At 34.2% G+C, this 24,879-nt stretch overlaps 1 protein-coding gene and 1 pseudogene across 1 annotated transcript; one reads left to right on the plus strand and one right to left on the minus strand.

The window, feature by feature from the left end:
• Positions 1-1,865: 1,865 nt before the first annotated feature.
• On the minus strand, positions 1,866-7,878 carry LOC120214673 (annotated as a pseudogene).
• A 56-nt stretch (positions 7,879-7,934) lies between these two features.
• LOC120215449 (fasciclin-like arabinogalactan protein 10) lies at positions 7,935-9,302 on the plus strand. Its single transcript, XM_039213141.1, has one exon. The coding sequence runs from the start codon at positions 7,985-7,987 to the stop codon at positions 9,227-9,229; it is 1,245 nt and encodes a 414-aa protein (XP_039069072.1). The 5' UTR covers positions 7,935-7,984; the 3' UTR covers positions 9,230-9,302.
• The last annotated feature ends 15,577 nt before the right edge of the window (positions 9,303-24,879 follow it).

Below are 24,879 nucleotides of genomic sequence, written 5' to 3' on the forward strand. Positions count from 1 at the left end.
TGATCTGGGTGTTTGTGAAAATCTGAGAGGAATGTTGGTGGAGAAAACTAAAGACCTTCCCATTTTCTTCTCTTCGATGTTAACTGAGAACCCAAAGCCTTTGCCTTCCAAAATTGTTAGCAAGAAATCGAAGATATTTTAAAGGAGAGGTTTAATATATTTTTAGGTTAAATGGACTTTGGATTTGTGTTCAAGAGAACAAAACAAATTCAGTGAAAATTTTTGGGTTTGTTGGCTACTATCAACGATGGATGTCAAAGTTTAGTGAGTGAGTTGAAAAAATTGAAAATATAGTGAGTGAAATAGGAAAAAAAGTAAAGTTTAGTGTGTAAACTTGTAGTTTACCCCTATTTATTTTATAGTAATTAAAAAACAGTGTGGTGCATACGTTATCACTGGCTGCGGCTTAAGTGGGTTAGTGGATTTTTGACCTATTGGATATTGTACTTTTTTCTTTAAAAAATAAAGATTATAGTGCCATCTATTTTCGTAAATCTATTTTTAAGATTTAAAGTAAAAATAAATTTTTAAAAATCATAATAATTGATTTTTATGATAACGATTTATATATTAATTATAATTATAATTAAAAATAATAATAAAATTATCACCACCATTATTATGTAACAATTTAGAGACTGTAAATATAATAATTATAGGTTATACATTTTAATACGTTTAAATATAATATTTTTCTAGTTTTTTTTAAATAATATTTTCTAATGTAAACAAAGTATTTTTGTTTCAACCTATATAAAAAGAAGACTATCACTTACACATGAGATGACTAAAGCAAAAAGGTAACAAACCCAGTCAATTGGCAGGGTGGTTTTGACTTTTTATTCACCTCGGTAAAAGGAAAGTCATAAAGTAGAAATAATAAAAAAAGAAAAAGAAAAAAATTGTTGGCAGCTTGCAAACGTAGAGTTGAAAAAGGAAGACCTCAATAGGGCATTTTCATTGTTCATTAAAATTGAATTAACAGATCGAAACTGAAATTTCGATAAGTTAATTGATCGATTAATTTTAGGTTCGATTAGTTAAAGATTAATAGTTTTTTTTCAAATTTCGATTTCGGTTAATTCAGTTTAAAATCGATTAATTAATTGAATTAATTAAAATTATTAAATATTATATGTTATATATATATATATATTATTTAACTTTAGAAGTGTTTGAACTGGGTTTTTACCGAATTAACCAACCAAATTAACCGAGTAAACTAAAAAAATTAAATATTTAATATATAATATATATTATTTTATATATTATTTATAAATTTCGGTTAATTCGATTAACCGATCAATTAATCGAACTTAATTCGGTTCGTTTAATTTTTTTTAGAAAAAATTCGATTCAATTTACGGTTAATGGATAAAAAAATTCAGTTAATAAAATTTAGATAATTAGTTTCGGTCGATTAATCAAATTACCCGTTTAAACACCCCTAGAGTTGGATAAAACAAAGTGAAAATAGTTCAAGTAAGAGACTGAGATCATGCCATTGCCCCCGCCACTCTTTCTCTATGTATTTTAGGGTAACTATCATGTAAATCACTAAACTATTGGGACAGTTCTATTCTAACCATAGAACTATAAATTTCATCAGTTAAGTCACTAAATTGTTTAATAGTTTCAATCAAACCGTTAACCATTAATTTTTTAACAATATTCTATATGATAGTTTAATATTAATTTTAATTAAGATGTAATAAATTGGAGAAGGAAGGTGGGAACAAAGGATTAGCTTTCGTTGGTCGAACTGGACGGGCCTTATAAAAATGGACCTAAGAAATGTATGCAAATGCAACTCTGTATTTTAGTACATGTTGCATGCTACACCAAACTGAAGGGCCAATTTCACATGGATGTGCTATTCACTGTAGGGGCTTTGCACCGCCGTTTTCTTGGATGCTATTCACCGGAGTTGAGGATCCACTTCTCTTGCTGGAATGCCCTGTGAAGGTCCTGCCCATGAACTTTCCAGCTTTGCTCAGTCCACTACCAACAGCTCCGAGACCGCTCCCGACGATCCCAACTCCGGCGCCTACACCACTTCCCACAAGTCCAACCCCAGCGCCGATACCTGTACCAACCAATGATGCTGCTCCGTCAAGTGCATCCATTGTGCTTCCTATAACTCCAGCTTCCTTCAATCTCTTTCTCTCTTCGAGGATCTTCTTCTCTTGTTCTAAAGCAATCAGCTGTTCCTCCTTGCTAAACTTATGGTACAAAAGCTGAAAGTATAGAGATTAACTATATTTATCAGGAAATGAGAAACCAGACCGAAAATAAAGAACAAAATTCCTATTTACAGAACGCACCAAATAGATAAAGCTAGAAGCAAAGGAGGAGCATATAAATGGACTTAATGACATGAGAAGCATCTATAATGCAGGCACCTGAACAAAAGCCATAGGAAACAGTAAAAAATGCGTACCTTAATGCTGCAACTTCCTCTATCCTTCTTATCTTTTACTTTTAAGTGTATCGAGTGAGGATAGAAGGCTCAGAGTGACCTCCTTAGGTGTCTCTGGTCCCAGTTCAATCAAACGCAATTTTGCCATTCCTAATCTCTTGTCTTGCCCAATGTCATTGTCAAAAACCTGTTTGAAGCCATAATGAACATTAATGAGTATATACATCATAAAATTAGAACATAAATTGAGGATGAAAACAAGTAAAAGCTCATTTTTTTCCTCAAACATGAGGGAGAGGGGATTCTGAACATGATCACAACATAGAAGGCATATAAAACTAGAGGTAAAAGGTCATTCTGTTGAGAAAACTAAAAACTTCTCGAGCTTAAACATTAGCATCCAGTATAAGAATAATTATGGAAGAAAAAGCAAAAAGTGGAACAGAGATCATGAACCTCTACAATTAGTGCTTGTGTCACTCTGTCTTCTGCAATCAACTCAAATGTTTGATTCCAAACAGGATTCAGGTTGTTGTCGATGACTTTTGTTTTAACCTTGAACAGAGGACGAATGTGAACAACTACATAAGGATCAGACTTTCCAATCATTTCCATGTTTTTCAAATCATTAGCTTTGACTACTGTAACTGTCAGCTTTCCCTCTGGTTTAAGCTCTAATTCACTGCATAAAAAAGAAGAAATGATATTCATCCAGCATATCAAGAAATCCTTGATATCCAAAATGAACATATATAAAACTTGGGCTTTTCTTCCCCAACATTTTGCTATTTCCCTTCCTGCAACGGAGAACAGCACAGAGACTGAAGTCTAAATATTACCTGGTATCAACTAGTATACCACCAATAGGAACAACAATTCTGGTGGCCACTGAAGCATGTCTGTGACAATTGTACTCACAATATCCTACAAAATACAATAAAAGTGGAGCAATCAACGAAGTGTGTGAATGTGTTAAAGAATTAAAAACCAAAAACTTACATCAACCATATCTGAAATTCCTGGAATTGCTGTTAAGCTTCCACCAACAGCCTTCAAAGTGTAATCAATTCTAGGCTTTGGCTGATTGATTTTGGAAAAAGAATTAGTGATTCTGACCCAAAAAACTTCCTACTTCGCATGCTTTGGAGCTTTGATTAGCCACTTATACATATCAATTCATAGAAAAAGTCGAATGAAAACAGTGTGGGCCGTGTTGTAATCATGTATACTATTTAAAACCATGATTTAACCAGTTGTTTCTAGGTAACATCTGTACAGTTCTACTAACAAAAACATCTATATAAACATCAGTACACTTGAAATTAGTATTACTCTAACGGTACCTCAGAAAGGAGAGCAACGACTACAAAAGAAATACAAGGTATCTCTTTAGCAGGCTGGAAGATGACACGAATAACAGTGAAAACTTGAAGATCCTTCACTGCATCACAGAACAACAGACTAATAGTAAACTAATACCCTCAACTCTCATGTCATAAAATTTTGACTCTAAAGATGGCAGAAGTATTATGTTATGTATGGTATATTCAAACATAATATCATTTAAATTAAAATACTTGAAAATTGATAGGTTGTTGATCTACCAACCTGAATTGGAATTGAAGCAACAAGTGCAGCTTCGAAACCTAAAATTATACTAGGATCACTGCCCCACCGAAAATCAATATCCATTGTGATTTGACCTTTCTTAAGGCTCTGAACACGAATACCTACATTCCATAAGTAATCATGCACGTAGACAATTCTTAAAAGGAGGATTTTTGAAATAGTTTATAGAACTCAAAATATATTGGCAATAAAATGTCCCCTCGTAACAACCAGTATATATTGAGTCTGATGGCCTATGCACCTTCCAGAACGAACTAAGTTTAAGTGACCCTTCACGAAATTACAGCATATAAGTTGGCAGAGACTATTTTCACATAAATTTAGATCAACCACGGGAAAATAGAAATCTGAGTTGAATAAACTAAAAAAGAGACGAAGCAAAATAGAAAAAGTGACAGTTAAGAAGTCAGTTGGACAATCATTACCTAAAGAAGCTCATTTTCCCTTTAAGAAGATACAAAATTTCTTTAAGTAAATATTTGATATAAATAGGAAGCATGCATATAGATTGCATAACTAGAATGTATAAGGACTCCTTATGAATTGGGATTAGTAAACATGGAAATCACCACTATTGGAAAGAAGCCCATAACAACTGTAATTAGATATACTTGCTGAAAGATAAAGCAATTATATCAAGTAAAAGCAAGCAAAATGAAGTCACATTCTCCACGAGTAATACCTTCAATCTTGGGAGCCACAGTGTCAAGAGACAATTTGCTAAATTTTAGCGAAGTAATTCCTGGAGGTCGGTATTCTTCCAAGAGCGGTTCAACAGATTCTTTGATGACCGCAGATGCTGCCTGATAATAGAACATTAATAAACCTTTGGGTCAATACTTAATACATAGAATATACTTCATTGCAGAAACCTTTGGCTCCATGACCATGAGAGTATCTATAATGGCCTAATGTAGATTAATGTGTAAAACTATTTCACTTCACAAAACATCAAAGAGCTGAATAAGCCGTCTGAACCTAAATATTATAGACATCAAGTCAAAACCTTCAGTTACATACTAGCATTTTCATATTTCATAAGTCTCTCTTCAGTCTTCTTGAATAACAGCTAATATATCTTATTGAGAAAACCAGCAGCTCACCTCCGCCACAGAAGGCCATAACTTGCTCAATTGCTTATTCAGCCATTTCACCTGCAAGGATTGACCATGATGCATATCACAAGCAACCATACTGAATGTCTTAATAGGAAAAATGAATGTACCATTTCTCTATTCCTAACACATGCAGAATTGCAGGTGTTCTGGTATTTTTTAGCCCAAAGAAAAGATGTATCTAGTTTTTATAATCACATTCTAGATCATAGAAGTCAACGTTAGGATATTTCTTCAAGTATAAGGTACCAAGTCTTAAAGATGCATATATAGCCCTTTAAGAAAAATAAAATAATTGGTTAATTGTAGATACCAATCCAGTAAGAACTCGTATTCTGAACTTCATCAGAAGAAAAGAAGCTGAACTTTTACAAGTGAATCAAGTCATGGTAGCCTAGGAGAAGGCTAACAGGAGAACTACTTAATCTAACACCATGACACTGACCTGTTCATAGACAGGGAAAGATATCCATTCAGGATAATTATCACCACAAATTTTCTTCAGATCATCCCTGTTTAGAGCCCCAAACTTTTATATCAGCTGCCTGTCAAAGAAGACAAGTACAATGATTAATAGGCATCCAGAAAGCCAAATATGTCAAAATGTAAAAAGTTGAGTTACTCACGAGATCTTAATAACCCTAGTGAAAGACAAACTAAAATGTAGATTCATTACCTAATAAAATACAAATACTTCACCTACAATTTTGCATTAAACACTAAAAAACATAATAAATTTGAATACAATCCATGAGAACATGGTACAGTAGAAGACATAGATACCAGAAATGCTAAATTTCTTATTACTGCACACCCATGTATAGTCAGATTTTAATTGAGAATGGAAATAGAAAAATAAATAAAATAAATTCTCTCTTATTGTAGAGGGTGCTCCAACCGAAACATGGTTCCTTCAGGGACATCCAAAATTAGACTTAAACAACTAACTCATCTGTTTATAAAAAATTAAAAGTTCACTATAGCTTAAACTTTAAATGACCATCCAGCTCAGTTGGTAGAGCACAAGGTTCTTAGGGCATTTCATAATTCGGAGGTCTCTTACGGAAGCTGCTCTCAACCTGGTGTTGGGGGTAGCCTATTATCTTACCTCCCCCTTACCCCATATATATGGGAAAAAGGGACAGCCATTTTTTACTATAGCTTACACTTGATTCAAAACACAGCATTTTCCGCAGTATTGGACCATTGGTTTAGGTTGTATAAAAAGTATGATTCTCGCTACTTCACTGACCTTCAGAGGCAGAACTACATGAGGGGCTTTGGGAAAATTATTATCATTAAGCCCTTTTGAAATTTTAAGTTTTTATTTAGCACCTCATAATCTTTTAAAAAAATATATTTGTTCCCTTAAAATTGTTAAATTTCACATTAATATTAATGTGAAATATAACAATTTTAAGTTAAATTTAAATGGTACTTTCAAAATATAAATTTTATAGATGCAACTTAAATTGTCATAAATATGTAAATTTAATTTTGTTTTTTTTAAAAAAAATAGCTTCACCTACATATCATTTTAGACATTTTTAGGCTACTACTTTTCAACTATAAATAAAGGCAAATTCTTACTAATTTCCTCAATTTCTTGGAGTTTCTTCAATAAGTCAAATGCCAAGATAGGCTACTATAATTTTCTTTCCAGAAGAAAATTAGTGAAGGATTTGTCGAAAAAGCATGTTATGGATCTACAATTGCTCCATGTAGTAACAAATGGACATACGTGGTTTGATAGATGGGTTGGGTTACGAGTTCTATCATGGAAGTTATGGAGTCACAAACTCGAAATGCAATTCTAATCCTCATATCATGCTTTAATAGAGAGACGACCAGAGTGGATAGGAGGTTTATGAGATGCAGTTTGACCTTCTCAACCGTCTTTGATATGGCATGTTGGACCACGTGATATATTTTTATATGCTCAATGATATAGTGATTTTGGTAGGTAATTTGAGTAAATGATATCAATTATCGTATCAAATACCTTAAATTCCTCGTTATTATCATTCGAATGTACAAATCAAAGTGATGGACTGATGTACAATGTACCAGTTCAAGAAGAAGTAAATTAAGAAGAATATGATGGTGGACGATCACGAAGAAATCAATGAGTCCGACGTTATTATCATTCAACCACTCCTCGACATGATCAAATCAAAGTGACAGACTCATATACAATACACTATTTCAAGAAGAAACAAATGAAGAAGATGATGATGAATAAGGACAATCACAAATAAATCATTGAGTCTCACGTCATTATCATTCAACTACTCCTCGATATAGTTAAGAATTAAAAAATATAATTAATTTTATTATTCTTTATTGTATTTAGTAAAAAAGTTTAATTGTTAGTTTGTAATAAAAAAATATAAAATAAATGAAATTATTAATTTTTAAAAAAAATATGATAATAAATAAAAATAATATGAAAAATTAAATAACAATAATATTAGAAATGAAATAAAAACAATTCAATAATTTTATTGCCGTTATAAAAATGCCCGTTTCAGGGATCATATTCATAGGCATAACGGATAGCTTGAATGATGGTATAAACTAAACAGCCTAGTGCATTATCGTCAATTCCACTTCACCCATTTACATTTTACACAAAACAAAATTCTTTTAAAATTTCCTTTCCAGCTGTGGACTGACCCATCCACGTGGCCCCATCCTTTTCCCTAACTCAACCATGGTTAACTCTTGACCCTGATTCAAACCCTAACCTTCCAGAGTCTTCCCCTTTTTAGCTCTTCACTGACTTAGCTCTACTGCACCTCTCTTTCTTCAACCTTCAACAATGGCCGCCGCAAAATTCATCCTTCTCGTTCTCTCTCTAGTTGCTGTTTCGGTCAATGCTCACAATATTACAGCCATTCTAGAAGGCTTCCCAGATTACTCCTCTTACAACAGTTTCATTTCGCAAACAAAATTAGCCGATGAAATCAACACCAGAGAGACAATCACTTGTCTTGTCCTCAACAATGGAGCTATGTCGGCCCTCGCTGCGAAACACCCGTTGCCGGTCATCAAAAGCATCCTTAGCCTCCACGTTCTACTAGATTACTATGACCCTCCAAAGCTTCATAAAATCTCCAAAGGCACTACACTAACCACCACGCTTTACCAAACCACCGGGAATGCTCCTGGAAATCTTGGGTTCGTCAACATTACCGATCTCCAGGGCGGCAAAGTGGGTTTCGGCTCCGCCATTCCTGGCTCCAAACTCGACTCCTCTTACACGAAATCTGTTAAGCAGATTCCTTATAATATCTCCATCCTTGAGATCAGTGCTCCGATCATTGCTCCGGGTATCTTATCTGCTCCTGCACCGTCGGCTTCTGGTATTAACATTACCGGCTTGCTTGAAAAAGCCGGATGCAAGACTTTTGCTGCTTTGCTTGCCAGTAGTGGCGTGCTCAAGACTTACGAGTCTGCGCTTGATAAAGGGTTGACCGTTTTCGCGCCGTCCGATGAAGCCTTCAAAGCCAAAGGTGTCCCTGATCTGAGCAAGCTCACCAATGCCGATCAAGTTTCGCTTCTGGAGTACCACGCCTCGCCGGATTACAAACCCAAGGGGACTTTGAAGACCCAGAAAGATCCGATCAGTACATTGGCGACTAGCGGCGCTGGGAAGTTTGATCTGACGGCTACGTCCGCCGGCGACGACGTTACCCTACACACAGGGGTCGGTCCAGCCAGAGTGAACGAAGCGATTTTTGACTCGCCACCGGTCGTTTTTTTCACCGTCGACAACGTTCTGCTTCCCACCGAGCTGTTCGGCAAGTCACCATCCCCAGCACCTTCTCCGGAGCCAGTTTCCTCGCCTACACCGACACCGAGCCCATCTCCATTGTCTGAAGCACCTTCACCGCTTGCCGCTTCACCACCGGCACCACCAACAGACACCCCTGCCGGATCTCCGGCTGATGCGCCAGAAGATTCGTCGCAGAACAGCACTTCAGATAAAGGTGCCGGCCACGTGACAGCTCCTCTAATGTGCACTATCTTTGTCACTGTCGTTTCTTCAGTTTTCTTGTCCTGATTCGTAATTATGTATTAATTTGTTTGTTTTTTGAGTCATTGTTTTGATTAGAGTGCCTTTTCTTTTTCTTAAACATTTATTTTCCTTTTTGTTAATTTATTTATAAGTTATTTTATTGAGAAAATGAAATGAAAATTTTATATGAGAAAAATGGTTGGGAAGTGGGAAGCGCACGTGGAGAGATTTGTTTACAAGGCGTGGATGCAAATGGGGATTATGCCAGTAGGTCCGTCAAAAGCACAAGTTACGAGTGCTCCTCTAGGCCCAAACTTTTTTTATCCCTTTCCGATGTGGGACTGTGGTGGTATGTGTAAATCCAAACAAATTACAAAATTTCCAAGTTTCAAAAATAAATGATTTAAGAATTTGAAATATTTTTCTTATCTCTTCCTATTATTTTTCTCAATGCAAAGGATTAACTTCCTACAACAAAGAAGATGATTTTATTTTAGAAAATAATTTTATATTAAAAGCTAAATTTTCATGATTTTATGTTAGAAAATAAATTTAATATTAAAAAATAAAAATTTAGAAGTATAATTATTTTATAGAATTGTAAGAAACACATAATTTAAGAATTTTAAAGTACGACTGTTCCGATCTCTTAATATCTCTAATTCTTAGCAAAATTATACGAAGGGATTAACAACTCACTACATATTTGATAAATAATAAAAATGATCAGTTGAGTGATTCTGTAATTAAAAACGAAACCTAGTCCTAATTAAATAACCTTAACCCTAACATTTTGAGTGCACATTTGATGTCCTTTCAAAAAAAAAAAATAAGTGCACATTGATTTACCTTTTGTAGGGCTGATATGATGCAATGTGATAAACATTATAATAATGTGTAGTGTTAGGCAAGACAGCTGTCTCCTGAAAAAGACAGCAGCGGACATTATGTTAGATCATGGGATTTGAATAATCTTGTCTCCCAATCACACGTTCAGCTGGGGACCGACAGCTTTAATATTATAGTTAAAAGAAATGTGCTACGACAAATGTTAATATTATTTTAATATTTTTTAAAGTATTATTTTTTTATTAAAAATATTAATATTTAATATTACTTAAAATATTTAACATTTTCGGTAAAACGTTATCTAAAATATTATTTTTTATATTGAAAAATGTTAATATTGGATTTTATAGAAAATTAATTAACGAAATTAACATTTCTGATAAAAAAAAATTAGGTACCGTTTTATCAGAAATGTAAAAAAATATTAATATTTTTATAGAGCATTTCAGTAATCTAACCATTTCAATGTAAAATACTAATTCGTCGGTAATCTCTGATCTATTTCGAAATATCGTGCCATCCATAACTAGAAAAATGTATCCATAAGGTTAATTGCATCAATCAAGATTAATTTTAATCAGGTCAAAAATATCTCGCTAAAAACCTCTTTTGGTATTCAGTTAAAGAAGCCAATATCAAGAATGTACTAAACAATACAAATTCGAAGACAAAACAAAAATGACCCAGAAAGTATAATATGAAGATCATGGTAGATAGAAGTTATTGATTGATTTTAGAAGTAAAATAGAATATTATATTCTTTATAAGATTTTAATTCAAGTAATATGCTTTTTATTATAGATACGAGGTAAGTATAAGCTAGAATCTGCTTAAATATGACTCTCAATCATTTGATATTAAATATTCGTATCTTTGACATTTATAATGTTCGAATCTGATTCCTCAAATAACAACAACAACTCCTTCATCGCCAAAGTTGCTCAAACTAAAATCAAAGTAATATGTTAGATAGATACATGTTACTAATAAATTATAACGGATAAAACATGATAAAAATACAAGAATCCGAGTCAGCAAACAACGGGACAACACGTCATATAGTAAATCAATCAGCACAATATCAAAGTACAAGATACGATGTATATCAAGAAGATTGAAGCTTGGAATGCATCGCAAAGTTGGTAATTATCTTCCTGGTTGCAGAATTTGCTTTTGCATTTGTATATCGAAAAGTTCTTAGCGCTGTTCACCCAGCAGAAGGTGTATGTGCAAAAAGAAAAGCATGTATATCTACTAAAGGTTTTTGCTTATTGTGTTAAAAACAGGGTATGGATTCATGGGTCTTGCGATTGCTCAAACAATTAAGTTCTGAAAAATGATAAATAATTGCTGAATGCAGGAACTCAGGAAGCTTACAAGTTACAGCAGATATATTGCGTGCTGAGAATTGTAAATGAATCGGATTTGAACGAATAATATTGTGTTCGTATTTATTTGTTTATTTTTAAAGATATTCATGTTCAGTCTGTGTTTGTTTGTTTATTTTTAAAAGTGTTCATGTTTGGTTTATTTAATGTTCGCAAACATATTTGTTTATTGTTTGCTAATATGTTCGTTTATGCGTTCAGAAAAATTACGAAATTGTATCACTAGTCCTTTAACTCATTAGACTTCACAGTTTGAACTCCAAAATTCACCCTACGTTCAATTTCAATTTAGTCTCTATCTTCACCAATATTTAAAATGTAAAAGATAAAAAGAAAAGATGATAGGAGATGGCAGCCGAGTGATGAAAGTTGTTTGTAGTTGAAGAATCAAGTCTAGGAGTCTAGACTCAATCAATGAACCAGATGGAATATAGATTAGATTGTTATCGTAATTTAAGGTTTTGAATGTGGGAGAAAGTTGTTAGAAAATAAAAATAAAAAATACAAGATTAAGATCAAGTCTATGAAGATAAACGAAAGATAAAGAAAATAAACAAAGATGATAAATTAAATATACTACCATCACCACCACATATGACCAATATTTCAAAGGTCAGGAAGCTTGGGCAAGCAATGTAAGTGTTGTTTTAACGATATGTTGATGTTTACGCTCGACAACACCATTTTGTTGAGATGTGTAAGGTTAGACAAGTCTATGTCGTATTTCGTCTCCTTGAAGCGCCTTGATGAACGGTCAAAATTCACCACCCCAATCACCTTGAATTTCCTTAATTTCCTTGTCAAATTGGACCTAAACTATCCGATGAAATAATCGGAAAACATTATAAAGTTTAGGACTTTTGAAATTAGAATTAAAATAGGTTTAGTTTATTATTATTTTATTCCTTAGTTATTTAGAACTCCTCTCATATATAAAAGAGGTTTCATTCTCCATTGTAAATCAGATTTCTTTGGATTAATGATACAACGAGAGAACATTTTTGTAAGTGGTGATTACCTTGTGCCTTTGAAGCATTCTTCATCATTAAGTTTTTCAAGTTATTAGTGAGAGATACTTTGATTTGCCTTTTTATTGCGATTAAGAGGGTTGGTTAGAGTCGATTATCGAATTTACCTAGTCAATTGCGGTTAGGATGGTTTGTAGGAGAACTATCTATCAATCATCATCATCAAATCACCATTATCATCCAATCACCATCAAAACTCTAATTTTGATTAAATATCCTATCTTTATTCATCAATCGGTTGCTTACAGTCGGGTTCTTCAAAATTCATATATGCTTATGAAACTCTTTAGAAAAACTCGTGACTATAAAATTTTACAGAGTATTTGAATGTAAATGCTTTCCTCTCCTTCGTCCTATTGAATTGCATAAGCTCAGTTACTATTCTGCATGCTCATCCATTAACAATGATTAACAATGACCTTGTCCGGAGAGAGGAGTAATGAGCATGATATCCTAAGCTCAGATTGAGGCTCAAGAGGAACTATTTGGGTTTTACGAGCCTTGAGGCCCATGACTTATTTGGGTTTACTTCTAAGCTTTAAAGAAGGATGTTATGTATACAGACTAAAATGAAATATAATGGAGCATGACATTCTATAAATTGGTACAACAATGTGAATATTCAAATGAGATATAACAGCGTATTTTTAGGTTTAATGATTATAAAAACTTAAAAAGGAAGAAAAATTTAGGGACAGCTGCATTCAGAGTCAGAAATGCTGATAGATTTGTAATTTGAAAGAGAATGGGGATGGGGAGGATGGTGATGTGGACCACATGGTTTATGGTTGAAGGTGGAGTGAATAGAAGCAGCTGCCTCCACCGTCCATCACTTGTCATTATAAATGGTTGCCTGTGAATCCATCCTCCATACATGCTGCTCTTATAATTCATGTGTTTTTCTTACCATAAATCATTTCTTCTCCCTTTAGCCTTGCCATCCCTGTTTCAATTGGTCCAATTGTCTAAGGGAGCATGTAGTTATTTTAACATGTCGATTATAATCAAAATCATGAGTGTATGTAAAATCGCTTTAATTTTATACACACACATATGTGGTGTAAATTAAAATAATGCCATGCACTTCATAACTATATATATAGTTTCCATCCATTACAAGAAGAAGCTAACCACATTGAATATTACATTGAAAGGAATGGGCAAATGGAGAACCCAACCACATTGACTAAGACAGCCCTTCTCAAGGTATCATATGATTATATACTTTGAAAATAAAAAAATATGATTATAACATCACAAAACATACCACTCATTTCCTTCTTAAGGCCCCTACTTTTGTACATGTGGATTTCCATATCCCTCCCGATTGCTCTAATTATAATAAAATAAAAAACAACTAATCCAAATCTCTCGTTAATTAGAATAAAATAATATATAATATACAAAACGCAAAGTCATCAGCACAAATGATAAAAGTTGACAAATCATTAACATAATAATATTATAATACGAATAGAAAAGCAAATGCATTTGTTTGAAGGTGAGCGAGTCCTACACGTAAAGGATTTCTCTAATAACAACAAAATATAGGTAATCATCTTGATTTAGGTAAAACATCAATAAGTATTTTAAATTCGATTTTAACAATTACTCTAATAACAACAACATATAGGTAATCTTCTTGATTTAGGTAAAACATCAGTAAGTATTTTTTTTAAAAAGTAATCATATCCAATTGATAAGAGTCAAGTTAATCTTCTACAGCAATGATAACGTCGACAACTTGTACCGGATCGATTGATTACAGCGAATCATATACATCGAAATCTGGGGTATGCATGCTGAACTGAAGGAGAAAGTTCTAAAATTCAAAAAGGTGAATGAAGATGGAGAAGGAGTAGTCATTTTCTGTGTGCCTCAAGTCTTTTACACACTCGATCATATTTATTAATAATAGTACTACCATTCCATGAAGACAACGCATAAGAAAGAAACCCTTCCATTCTTTCTTGTGTTGCTGCTCCTAAGTAATCATGATTCCTTGTGCCATCATTACTAAATTTCTCTCTCTCTCTTTCCTTTTTCATTTTTGTTTTCAGATGCAAGCACAATTTCCCAGCTATATAACACTTGTGTTTTCACCCCAGTTGGTGCACACAACAATCATCTCTCTTCCGATTCCAAGCTCTCTCTCTCTCTTTTCCGTTTCGATCTTTAAACATGTGGGTTATCTCTTCTGGACGTGTTTGCAAGCCACGGCATAATGTTCGTGTTCGAAGACTCGACAGGTTAATTAAAGATTCGTTTTCTTGTTTGTTGTTTTCCTGTCTGCATGTGTCTGGTTTGTAACAAGGACGTTGTGTTGTATCTACAGGTTGAGAAGATTAAGGAAGGGAGCGGGGACAAAGAAGACGGTGGTCGGCGTTAAAACAGATATGCAAATGAAGAACTTGAAACTATACGTGGAGAATCAAATCATCATAGAAGAAAACGAAAGGCTGAGAAAGAAAGCCTTTCTCCTTCACCTGGAGAACCAAACACTATTGGCTCAGCTACGAAATAAGTTCTCTGATAAGTGATACACATAATCAGTACTTCTCAGAACCATGAAAATACCACCTTTAATATATACATATAGAGAAAGAGAGAGGACTAGTTATTGGTCAAGGAGGAGGTGTTTCTTTATTTCTTTGATTTTGGAGTTTTGATGGGTATATTAATTGTGTCAATGATGGGAGTATAACACGGAGTTTAACACTTGCATGCACGTTGTTTTTACATCTTTAATTTGCCGAGCACTCTTGGATGAATAAATGGATGAGAATAATTTCAAAAGAGGATATTTATTTGAATCGATTATTCAAAACATGAAAGATAATTAAATACGAGTTCACGACTCTTATCTTAAAATCCAAAATAATTTTAAAAGTTAAAATAAACTGAAATTACTTTGAATTTTTTTAATACACCCCCACAAACTACACGGAGAGAATATCATATATCCACCAAGTACTTGATTGACAGAGCAATTAATGGATAATATATTTGTATTCGAGCCATATAAAAGTTGTGCAAAGCCCGTTGACCAACAAATACATGGACAATGAGCTCTTGAAATAGGCATTAACTCCGGGACCTAACGAAATTACTGGCTCCACAAGTGTGTTGAAAAATATATGACTCTTAATATTATGGAAAGTCGGAATCGAAAATGTTAATTTTATTTTAATATTTTAGGTAACGTTCTACAGAAAATGTTAAAAAATATTAATATTTTTGGTTATATCTTTCCTTAATATTATATTAAGCTGTCGTACAGCAGAATTATCCTGACTTATCAACATGTTCATCCAATCAAAAAAATTAGGATATTTTCCAAAAGAATTAAAAATTTAGAGTTAGATAATTGGCCTGCTAAATTACACGAATTTACGGGTCCACCTCCATCTAAAATGTTAGCTTGATCCGAATACACAAAAACTTTATTTTTTTTAATTAAATAATTAATTAAATTATTCTATATTTAAATACTTAATTTCATATTAAAATCAAAATAATTAAGCATTTACAATCCCTATTAAAATTTAAATTTAACTTCAAATGTTTTTTTTTTCTTTTATATATATAAAGAAACACATTAAGCTAAGTCATTCAAAGTAAAAACGAAACTATGAAATCACATGCGGGTGACTTTCGTTGTAACCAAGTCTAACAGAATGATTGGTGCAAAGAAAATAAATACACGCGGCCTCGACATTTGGAGTATCAATATCATATTATGCTTTTGGGATAAAGTACACAAATGGTACCCCAAGCACTATGAAAGTTATAGAATAGTCTCTTAACTATAAGACACTACTTTATCGAGTCCATCGACTAACAAAATTTATAAAATAGTCACTCAACTATTTATATATTCTAAACTCATCATTTTCTTTTAAAAAATTTATGATAATTTGAGTTGGACGTATTCACCAGTATATGATAAAATATGATCCCAAAACTATTTGAGTTGTATTTTATCTATCAAGCCTTTATTTATATTATGTCACTGAGTCGATACTTGAAATGTTATACTAATGAGCTAGTAATGATGGTGTCACTAGACATCACTAAAATAAGATTTTATCATTTCTCAATTAGCAAGTTAATGTCCAACTCATATGATCATCAATTTTTAACGAAAAATGAGTTTGGAACATATGAATAGTTAGATGATTATTTTGTAACTTTTAATAGTCGAAGAACTCAATAAAGCAATACCCTATAATTGAGGAACTCTTTTATAACTTTTAATAATTAGATAACTAAATAAAATAATATCATTTAGTTGAAAATATTATTTGTGTAATTTGTCCTAATTTTTTTATAATGTATGTTCTAGTTTCAATTAAAATATCAGTCAGTGGCGTTGGGTATATTAGTATGCTAAATTTATAAATGAACTTTAAAATCTCAGTTAAAAAATTAAGTTACTGGTGAAATTATTTACTCCAAAAAGGTACATTAAATATCGTAAACCTCAACATTTTGTCACCATGTTTTCCTTTCTAGCCTGTTGTTCAGAAATAAATGATTAGTTGGGAAATAAGCAAAAAGAGGGTGCAGTTTGATGAAGATAATATCCTCATCTTAGCATTAAATTGTTCCGTTTCCTTCTTGTTTGGGCGTTTTCACCGAAAAATTATCGGTTATCGATATATTTATCTATCTAACATTGGTTAGACTATATTTCCTGATCTAACATCCTTAGCAGTAAAGCACGCCCCTGAACCACGTTATATGATGATTTGGTGTCATGTGGGGTAAGGCGCGCCCCCTGCACCGCGCTATATGCTGATATGGGATACACGTGGGTATAGCGCGGATCAGGGGTCGCGCCTTACCTGTGTATCTGCCACGCGTCAGAAAGGCGCGCCCCATGCCTCGCGCTATATATTTAATTACCCATACCCCGACTCTTCACACCCTAATCCTCCCTATAAATACCACCATCCTCAATCACTTTCATCACACCAAATTCTCTCAATTTCTCTCAACTTCTCTTAAATACTATTATATTCTCTGTTTAAGGTATATTTTATTATATTTTTAATATTTTGTATTTAATTTATTTAATTATTTTAATTTATTTAATATTTTACTTATATAATTTTTTGCAGATATATAATGGAAGGTGGTCTACTTCGCTTGGATGAAAATCATATATCTCGACACTTTGCTGATACGGTAACATTTTAACGTTTTAATTTAATTTAAATTATTAGTAATAATTTGTTGATTTATTTAATGCATGATTATTAGATTAAGAATTAATTTTTGTAATTATTTATTTTTAGGAGAAGGACCGTGTATTAGATCCTTTTATTAGGAACCTTAAGTTAGTGATACCTAGTTGTGTCTTGATGTATTTAGTAGAGGCTGGATTTGGTTACATAGGTAGATATCAGGGTCACTGTAAGATAGAACCAGACCTTATCTCTGCCTTAGTAGAGCGGTGGAGGCCAGAGACCCACACATTCCATCTTTCGTGCGAAGAGTACACGATTACACTTGAGGATGTTGCTATGCACCTGGGGCTTCCGGTGGATGGGGATGTTATATCAAGGATCGCGCAGGGTTCCTAGACTACTTTGTGCCAGAAAAATCTAGGACGTGTCCCGAAAAGTTTTAACGGTGGTCGGATACCGTTAAATTGGTTAGATGCCAATTTTCAAGAGTTGAGCCAGGACGCGTCTGACGATGAAGTTAAAATGTATGCACGAGTATGCATACTGCAGCCGATAGGAGGGTTGCTGATGCCGGACAAATCGAGCAACCAAGTTCACTGCATGTGGTTGCGACATCTGAGCGACTTTCATATGGCCGGATCATTTAGTTGGGGCTCGGTAGTTTTGGCTTTGCTATACAGGGAGATGTGTTGAGCCACTGACTACAGGCGTAATGCTATCGGCGGATGTCTCCTGCTGCTACAATCTTGGGCATGGTATCAATTGCCCTTTTTATGTCCCGTTGTGAAGAACCCATTCGTATTTCTACTACTCCTCATGTAATTATAAAACTGATTTCGTATATTAATAATTTTATAAAGCATATAATAATTTTTTTCCCTTGAATAGGTGGTCTACTGATATGAAAAAATCATCAAGAGATACCTGATGATTTATAAAAAATTAGAGTACTAATCGATCAGAATGCTGGCACACAGGTATGAATTTTAATGTTTAAAAATCGATTTTAGATTATAGTTATATAATTAGATTATTATTTTAATAAAAAAATATATATTTATTTTAGTTTGAATGGGGGGCATATTCTACCAATGATGTGAGGGCGGTGATCCCACCTGAGTTGAGTGGCCCATCAGATGTTTGGATGGCGATGGTTCCCCTGATCTGTTATTCGACTGTCAAGTGACACTCCACTGATCGCGTACTCCGACAATTTGGTTGTTTTCAACCAATTCCGGAAGCATCTCGCAATATGAACGAGTTGTATAACACAGATATACGCGGCAAGACAGATACAGATTGGCTGGTGAGACATCATGAGTGGGTCGTGTTATGGGAGGATCGACATCGACGCCTTCCCCGTAGAGAGCCCATTTTACTTGACATCTTGATGGTTGCTGACGATTATTATGAGTGGTTCAACAGTGACGGGAAACCGTTTCTGTTTCCCGATGATGCACGAGGGCAAACCTTTCCGCGATGTTGACAGAGATGTTCACCGACACAGCACCATCGTCCCCCGACTCGTGGACGGAGAGCAGGTGTTTCCAGTTCATCCTCAGCTGCACCAGCAGTACCTTCACAGTAGGCACCTTATCCAGCGATTTACATACCACAGCCATATATGATACCGCCACCGTCTTTCCATTACTAGATGTCGCCATCAACGCCTTCACCTGGTTTTATAACCCCGCCGCCGCCACCGTCACAAATGACCCCTCCTGGAGACTATTATGGGTCTATGTTTGCATATCCGACTTGAGGTTCATATGCTGGATATTTGTCGGGTTCAGCCTCATCACACATGGCCGCAGCACAGACACCTCTTGTACAGTTTTCACACTCAGCAATGTCTGGGTTTTATGAGTTTTCCCAGTTTTCGCAGGCCGGTGGGATAGTCAGTCATACACCTCTAGGGTCCTTATACTATGGAGGTGTTTCATCGTCATCAGCTCCTCATCAACCTAATGTACCTACTCAGGATGACAACGATGACGATGATGATGGTAATGATGATGACAATGAGGAGTCACAACAAGTGATACGAAGAAATCCTCCTCGAAACCGACATCCATCGCCTAGCGGAACACATTCGCATCGCAGTCATCGATAGATTTTATTTTTTATTATATTTGTATTTAGTTTATTGGACTTTTTAATTGTAATTTTTTATTATTTCTCATTTAATATTTACTTTATTTTGTTAAATTTGTTTGACTTTTTTTAATGTATTTCAGTTAATTTTATTTATTACCATTTAATACTTATTGTAAGTTTGTTTTATTTAAAATTATTTTGAAATACCAAATTGTTATTAGTTTGATAAAATTTAATGATTGTGTTCGATAACTTTCTTAAGTTTGTCACTTATTATATCTTTTATTATAATCACATATAACGCAAACGTCCAATCTCGTATTATTGTATCGTTTTTTAATCTTCATCAGCGATTATAGAATGACATTAACTTTAAGTAAATGCAAATTAAAGTACAAGAATTATTATTTGATAAACAAATACATCATTTCCTCATCAATTGTTACTTGATGGCATCAGAAGTGGACATGTTTTTCTAGTGTGTTCTGGGTTTCTACAATGCCCACATCTTCTGTCTTGTCTAGATATTTCTTGAATATCCATATCGCAATGAATTCGATTAGATTTTGGATGACACGCTCCCTCAATAAACTCGGATTTGGTACAATCGGAAGTCAATCTTGAACCTCATCAGGGTCTTTGTCATTACCAATGGGGGCAAACTCAAATTCGTATACCTTAAAAACTTCAGATAGTAGGTATATGTGTTCCACAAAATGGTTATAATCTTGAAGTATATGCGAGCAAGCTGCTATCACATGAGAGCATGGATACTTCAGAGCTTGAAAAACCCCGCAGTCGCACGTTATGTCCCTTAGATTTACTCTCAAAGACACAACTTCAATCCCTTGAAGAGGTCACGGCAACTCTGTGACACGAAACATTTCATGCCTTCTAGAGAAGCTTGTTACAGACATTCCATTTGATGCAGAAATTTTTTTCTGTATATCTGCAACTAATCTAGGGTGATAGACATGACCGCCTTGTATCCAGGTTTGAGCTTGTCCCCCGAGCTTCGCAAAAAGCGCCTCCAAACGAAAATATGTAATCTTTACCAAAGCCGCTATTGGTAAGTGACGCACACCCTTTAAGGTTGAATTGATTGCCTCTACCAAGTTGGTCGTCATGTGTCCATATCGATATCCACCATCATATGCGTTCGTCCACATTTCTTTATCGATGAGGCTGATGTAATCATATCCTTCCTCATTTTTTCGCCCGTAAATTTTGAAGCATTGATTCAAACGTTCGAGGAAGTAGTTCGTAACGTTCGAGGAAGTAGTTCGTAACCTGGTAAAAAAATGTATAACTTACTAACTTGCTTTCTTTGCAAAATTAAAACGATCAAAAGAAAACAAGCTACATCAGTTTCACTTACCCATGCGCACAATTAATTGACGCTTGTCATTCTTCTTGTACCTTCCATGGTAGTTCGCAACAATGTTTCGGAGACAATACCTATGTTGGACAAAGGGTGGTTGCCATATTGGACCCAAAGACTCCATTGCTGCTTTGATCCCAGCTCCGCGATCTGAAATGACACATATATTTTCCCTCGTGATAACATGTGCACGTAAATTTCGGAGGAAAAAAACCCAAGAATATGTATCTTCTCATTCGACAAGAGCAAAAGCAACTGGAAGAATGTTGCGATTGCCATCTTGGACAATTGCCAATAATAAAACTTGCTTGTATTTTCCATACAAGTCCCGTCGATCTGGACCACATGCTTGCAGTATTTGACAGCATTAACGCACTGTGGGTAACTCTAAAAAACTCGGTAGAATTGGCATCGAACGCGAAGAACTCGATTATTATGGTATGCATAAGAGGTTTCGAAGTCCACAATTGTCCTAGGATTCAACGTCCGCACCAGCCTAAACCAACCTGGAAGTTCGTTGTAAGATGCATCTCATTCACCATAAAGTTTGACAATGGTATTTTGTTTTGCCAACCAAGCTTTTTTATAGGAGACAATGTACCCATACTGCGATTGTATAGCTGAAATCAACACTGTAACAACTATATGAGATCTTGTTTTTACTATGAGCATGATGGTTTGGCATATCATTTCAGAGTCCAAGTTGGGATGATCTTGGTTGACCCCTTCAGCGCAACATGTGTGAGGACCGTTGTATACTGTTAGTTCACATATGTTGTTTTTACTCTTCATTTTTTATATGGGAACCATCCAATTGCATCTGTTTTCGCATCGGGCACAATAGCATACATATCTTTCGGTCGTGGATCGGTTGACTCTAGACTGAACAGAATTACGAATATTGTAATTTTTTATAGCCATTACCGCTTCTTCTTTGCTTGAAAACTCCATGCCTAAAGATAACTCATCATTATTTATTGATGAGTAATATCCATAGTCATCGAGATGAGGCATATCCGTAAATTCTGGACCGTACATTGCACCATAATCAGCTTCATACATGTGTGCAGGAGGGTCAGTTTTTGCCACATTTCCTAGAACTTCATCATCATCGGAGTTGAATTGCGGTGATTCTGGGTGAATGAATAGTTCAATCTCAGCACCATCTGCATCAGGCTCACGAAGCGGTTCTTCTGGTGGAGATGATGGTTTCTCCATGCGCTCCACATTTAGGTCGAAGAACCTACTACTTGCATGTCTTCCCCTTGAACTAGAAGGCATATTGACATTGAGATCGAAAAAGCTCGCAGTCGAATGCCTCCCCCTAGAGCTTGAAGCCATCGTGTCAAATGGAAAGTGCACAGATGGTTGCATCAATGGCATCTCCATATGGTCAAAGAAATTTGAAGATGAATGCATTCCCCTTGAACTGGACGCGGTGTTGCCATACGGATTGTTCATGGACCCACCTTGGTACATATCGTAAGGAGTTGCGGATGAATGTCTCCCCATTATGGCATTAAAATTATTACACATTACTGTAGTCGGGCTGTCAACTTGATCAACTTGTTCAGCCAGTCCATAGTGGGAGCTTAATGATTGACCCCGAACAGCACGCACTTGAACAAAATATGCATACATCTCAATATCGGCGTCTGAATAATTACTTTGAGCTTCAACCATCATTTCAACATCATCATTGTTCGAAAGTTCGAACGTTGTATAAGTTAATGGCAACAATGATGTTGGAAATCTGTACTGCAACGACGACATTCTTCTACTACTTCCAACATGAATCTTCATCGAAATCTTCATTATCAGCTTCTCAAGAATTATGTTTCTCTTGAATGATATTTTAACACGATCATTTGATACGAAAACAACTCCGGTTTCATCTTCTCGAATTTCACCATCATAATAAACAATAGCTGAAAGTCGCGCCATTATTTGAGTTTAAAAGTGCGGCAATATTATATCTGCAAAAAAAAAAAAACTAAAACAAACCTGATTAAATAAATAATATATGAACGAAAATATAACATAATAAATTTTTTACACATCAACGTAAATAATTTAAATAATATAATTTTATATTATTACATGCACCACAAAACTATTTCGACGTATGCTCCCGCTTTCCAATTTTACAAACACAAAAATTAATTGAAAATAATTAGTATAATATTTTTTCAAATAATCATAATAAACAATAAGTATAATAAAAAAATTATAACAAAATTACCTTATAATGAAAAATCGTATGAACTTCTAAATTTAATATGAGAAAATTGTCAGAATTGTTGACGGAATTGTTGTATTAATTTATAAGTTGAGAGGAGAGATGTGAGGAGATGTAAGAAACTTAACTGGGAGAGAATGGTATTTATAGTCGAGAAAAGTTGTTATAATTATACAAGACGTGGTACCTGCACCGCGCCTTATATAATTATATCAGTTAAAGGTATGGCGCGACCCCTGCCCCGCGTTATATATAATTATGTCATGATTAAAGGTAAAGCGCGGCCCCTGCCCCGCGCTATACCCCTACGTGGCGTAAGGCGCGCCCCAAGGGCCGCGCTATACCCACATGTATTCTATGTCAGCATAAAGCGCGGTGCAGGGGGCGCGCTTTACTGCAAAGGGTGTTAGATCGAGAAATATAGTCTGACCGATATTAGATCGATAAATATACCGGTTACCGATGATTTTTTGAGAAAAACGCCTCTTATTTGTTCATACCTTTTTATTGTGCTTTTATTTAGGGGTTTAAATGAAATGAGTTTGATAAATAAAGTTATGTTCGTATTTATTTATTTATTTTTGAATGTGTTCATGTTCGGTTCGTATTCGTTTAAATTTTTAATATCGTGTTCATGTTCATTTGTTTATTTTTTAAGGTGTTTGTGTTCTTTTATTTATTGTTCATAAACATGTTCGTTTAATGTTTGCAAACGTGTTTGTTTATATGTTCTCAAATTTATTCATTTAACGTTCGTTTGGTGTTTGTTTACCGTTAGTTTATATGTTTAACTTTTAGTTTTACCCGTTCATTTGCAAGTTAGAAAAATGATGAAATTATGTTATTAGAGCTTAAAATCCTTAAAAATTCACATTTTAATTTTCAACTTTTATCATGTGTTCAATTTAATATCTAAATTCACTAATATTTAAAATGTTAGAAAAAATGAAAATAGAGTAAATGAGCTTGTTCATAGACATAAATGAACGAGTTTGTTCGTGAATATAAACGAACTGAAAGTACCTTGTTCGTGAAAATAAACGAACTGAACGTACCTCTATTCGCATTTGATCATTAATTAAATGAACATAAATTTTTTTACAGATATTCATTTATTTAATTTAATAAACAAACGTAACAGATATTATACGAGTAATTGATGAACCAAATGTTATCATCATTTCCACCAAATCACGGACTCATCATTCATTTATTACAAGCATGAATTCAACGCATTCCAACTGTCTAATCATACATAACCTTTTGGAAGCTTTTTTAGGTAAAAGTACGAATTAGGTCCTAAAATAGGTAGCTGATTGCATTTTAGTCCTGTATTAGATATGAGCAAATAGTCCATAATTTTCCGTCATTCCCCAACTCGGCACGAAAAAAAACAAAAGACGCAATTGCTATATATATATAATTTGATTTAATTTTGCAATTTATTAGTATAATTATTACCAAGACATTATTTATTTTATATTTAATATTGTAAATTTAAATAATTATATTAATATGATT

This window comes from Hibiscus syriacus, unplaced genomic scaffold (genome assembly GCF_006381635.1).
Source record: "Hibiscus syriacus cultivar Baekdansim isolate YM2019G1 unplaced genomic scaffold, ASM638163v2 tig00000764_pilon, whole genome shotgun sequence".
NCBI lineage: Eukaryota > Viridiplantae > Streptophyta > Magnoliopsida > Malvales > Malvaceae > Hibiscus > Hibiscus syriacus.

Coding starts and splice junctions, on each gene's coding strand:
- LOC120215449 (XM_039213141.1), top strand. CDS start 7,985: ATGGCCGCCGCAAAATTCATCCTTCTCGTTCTCTCTCTAGTTGCTGTT.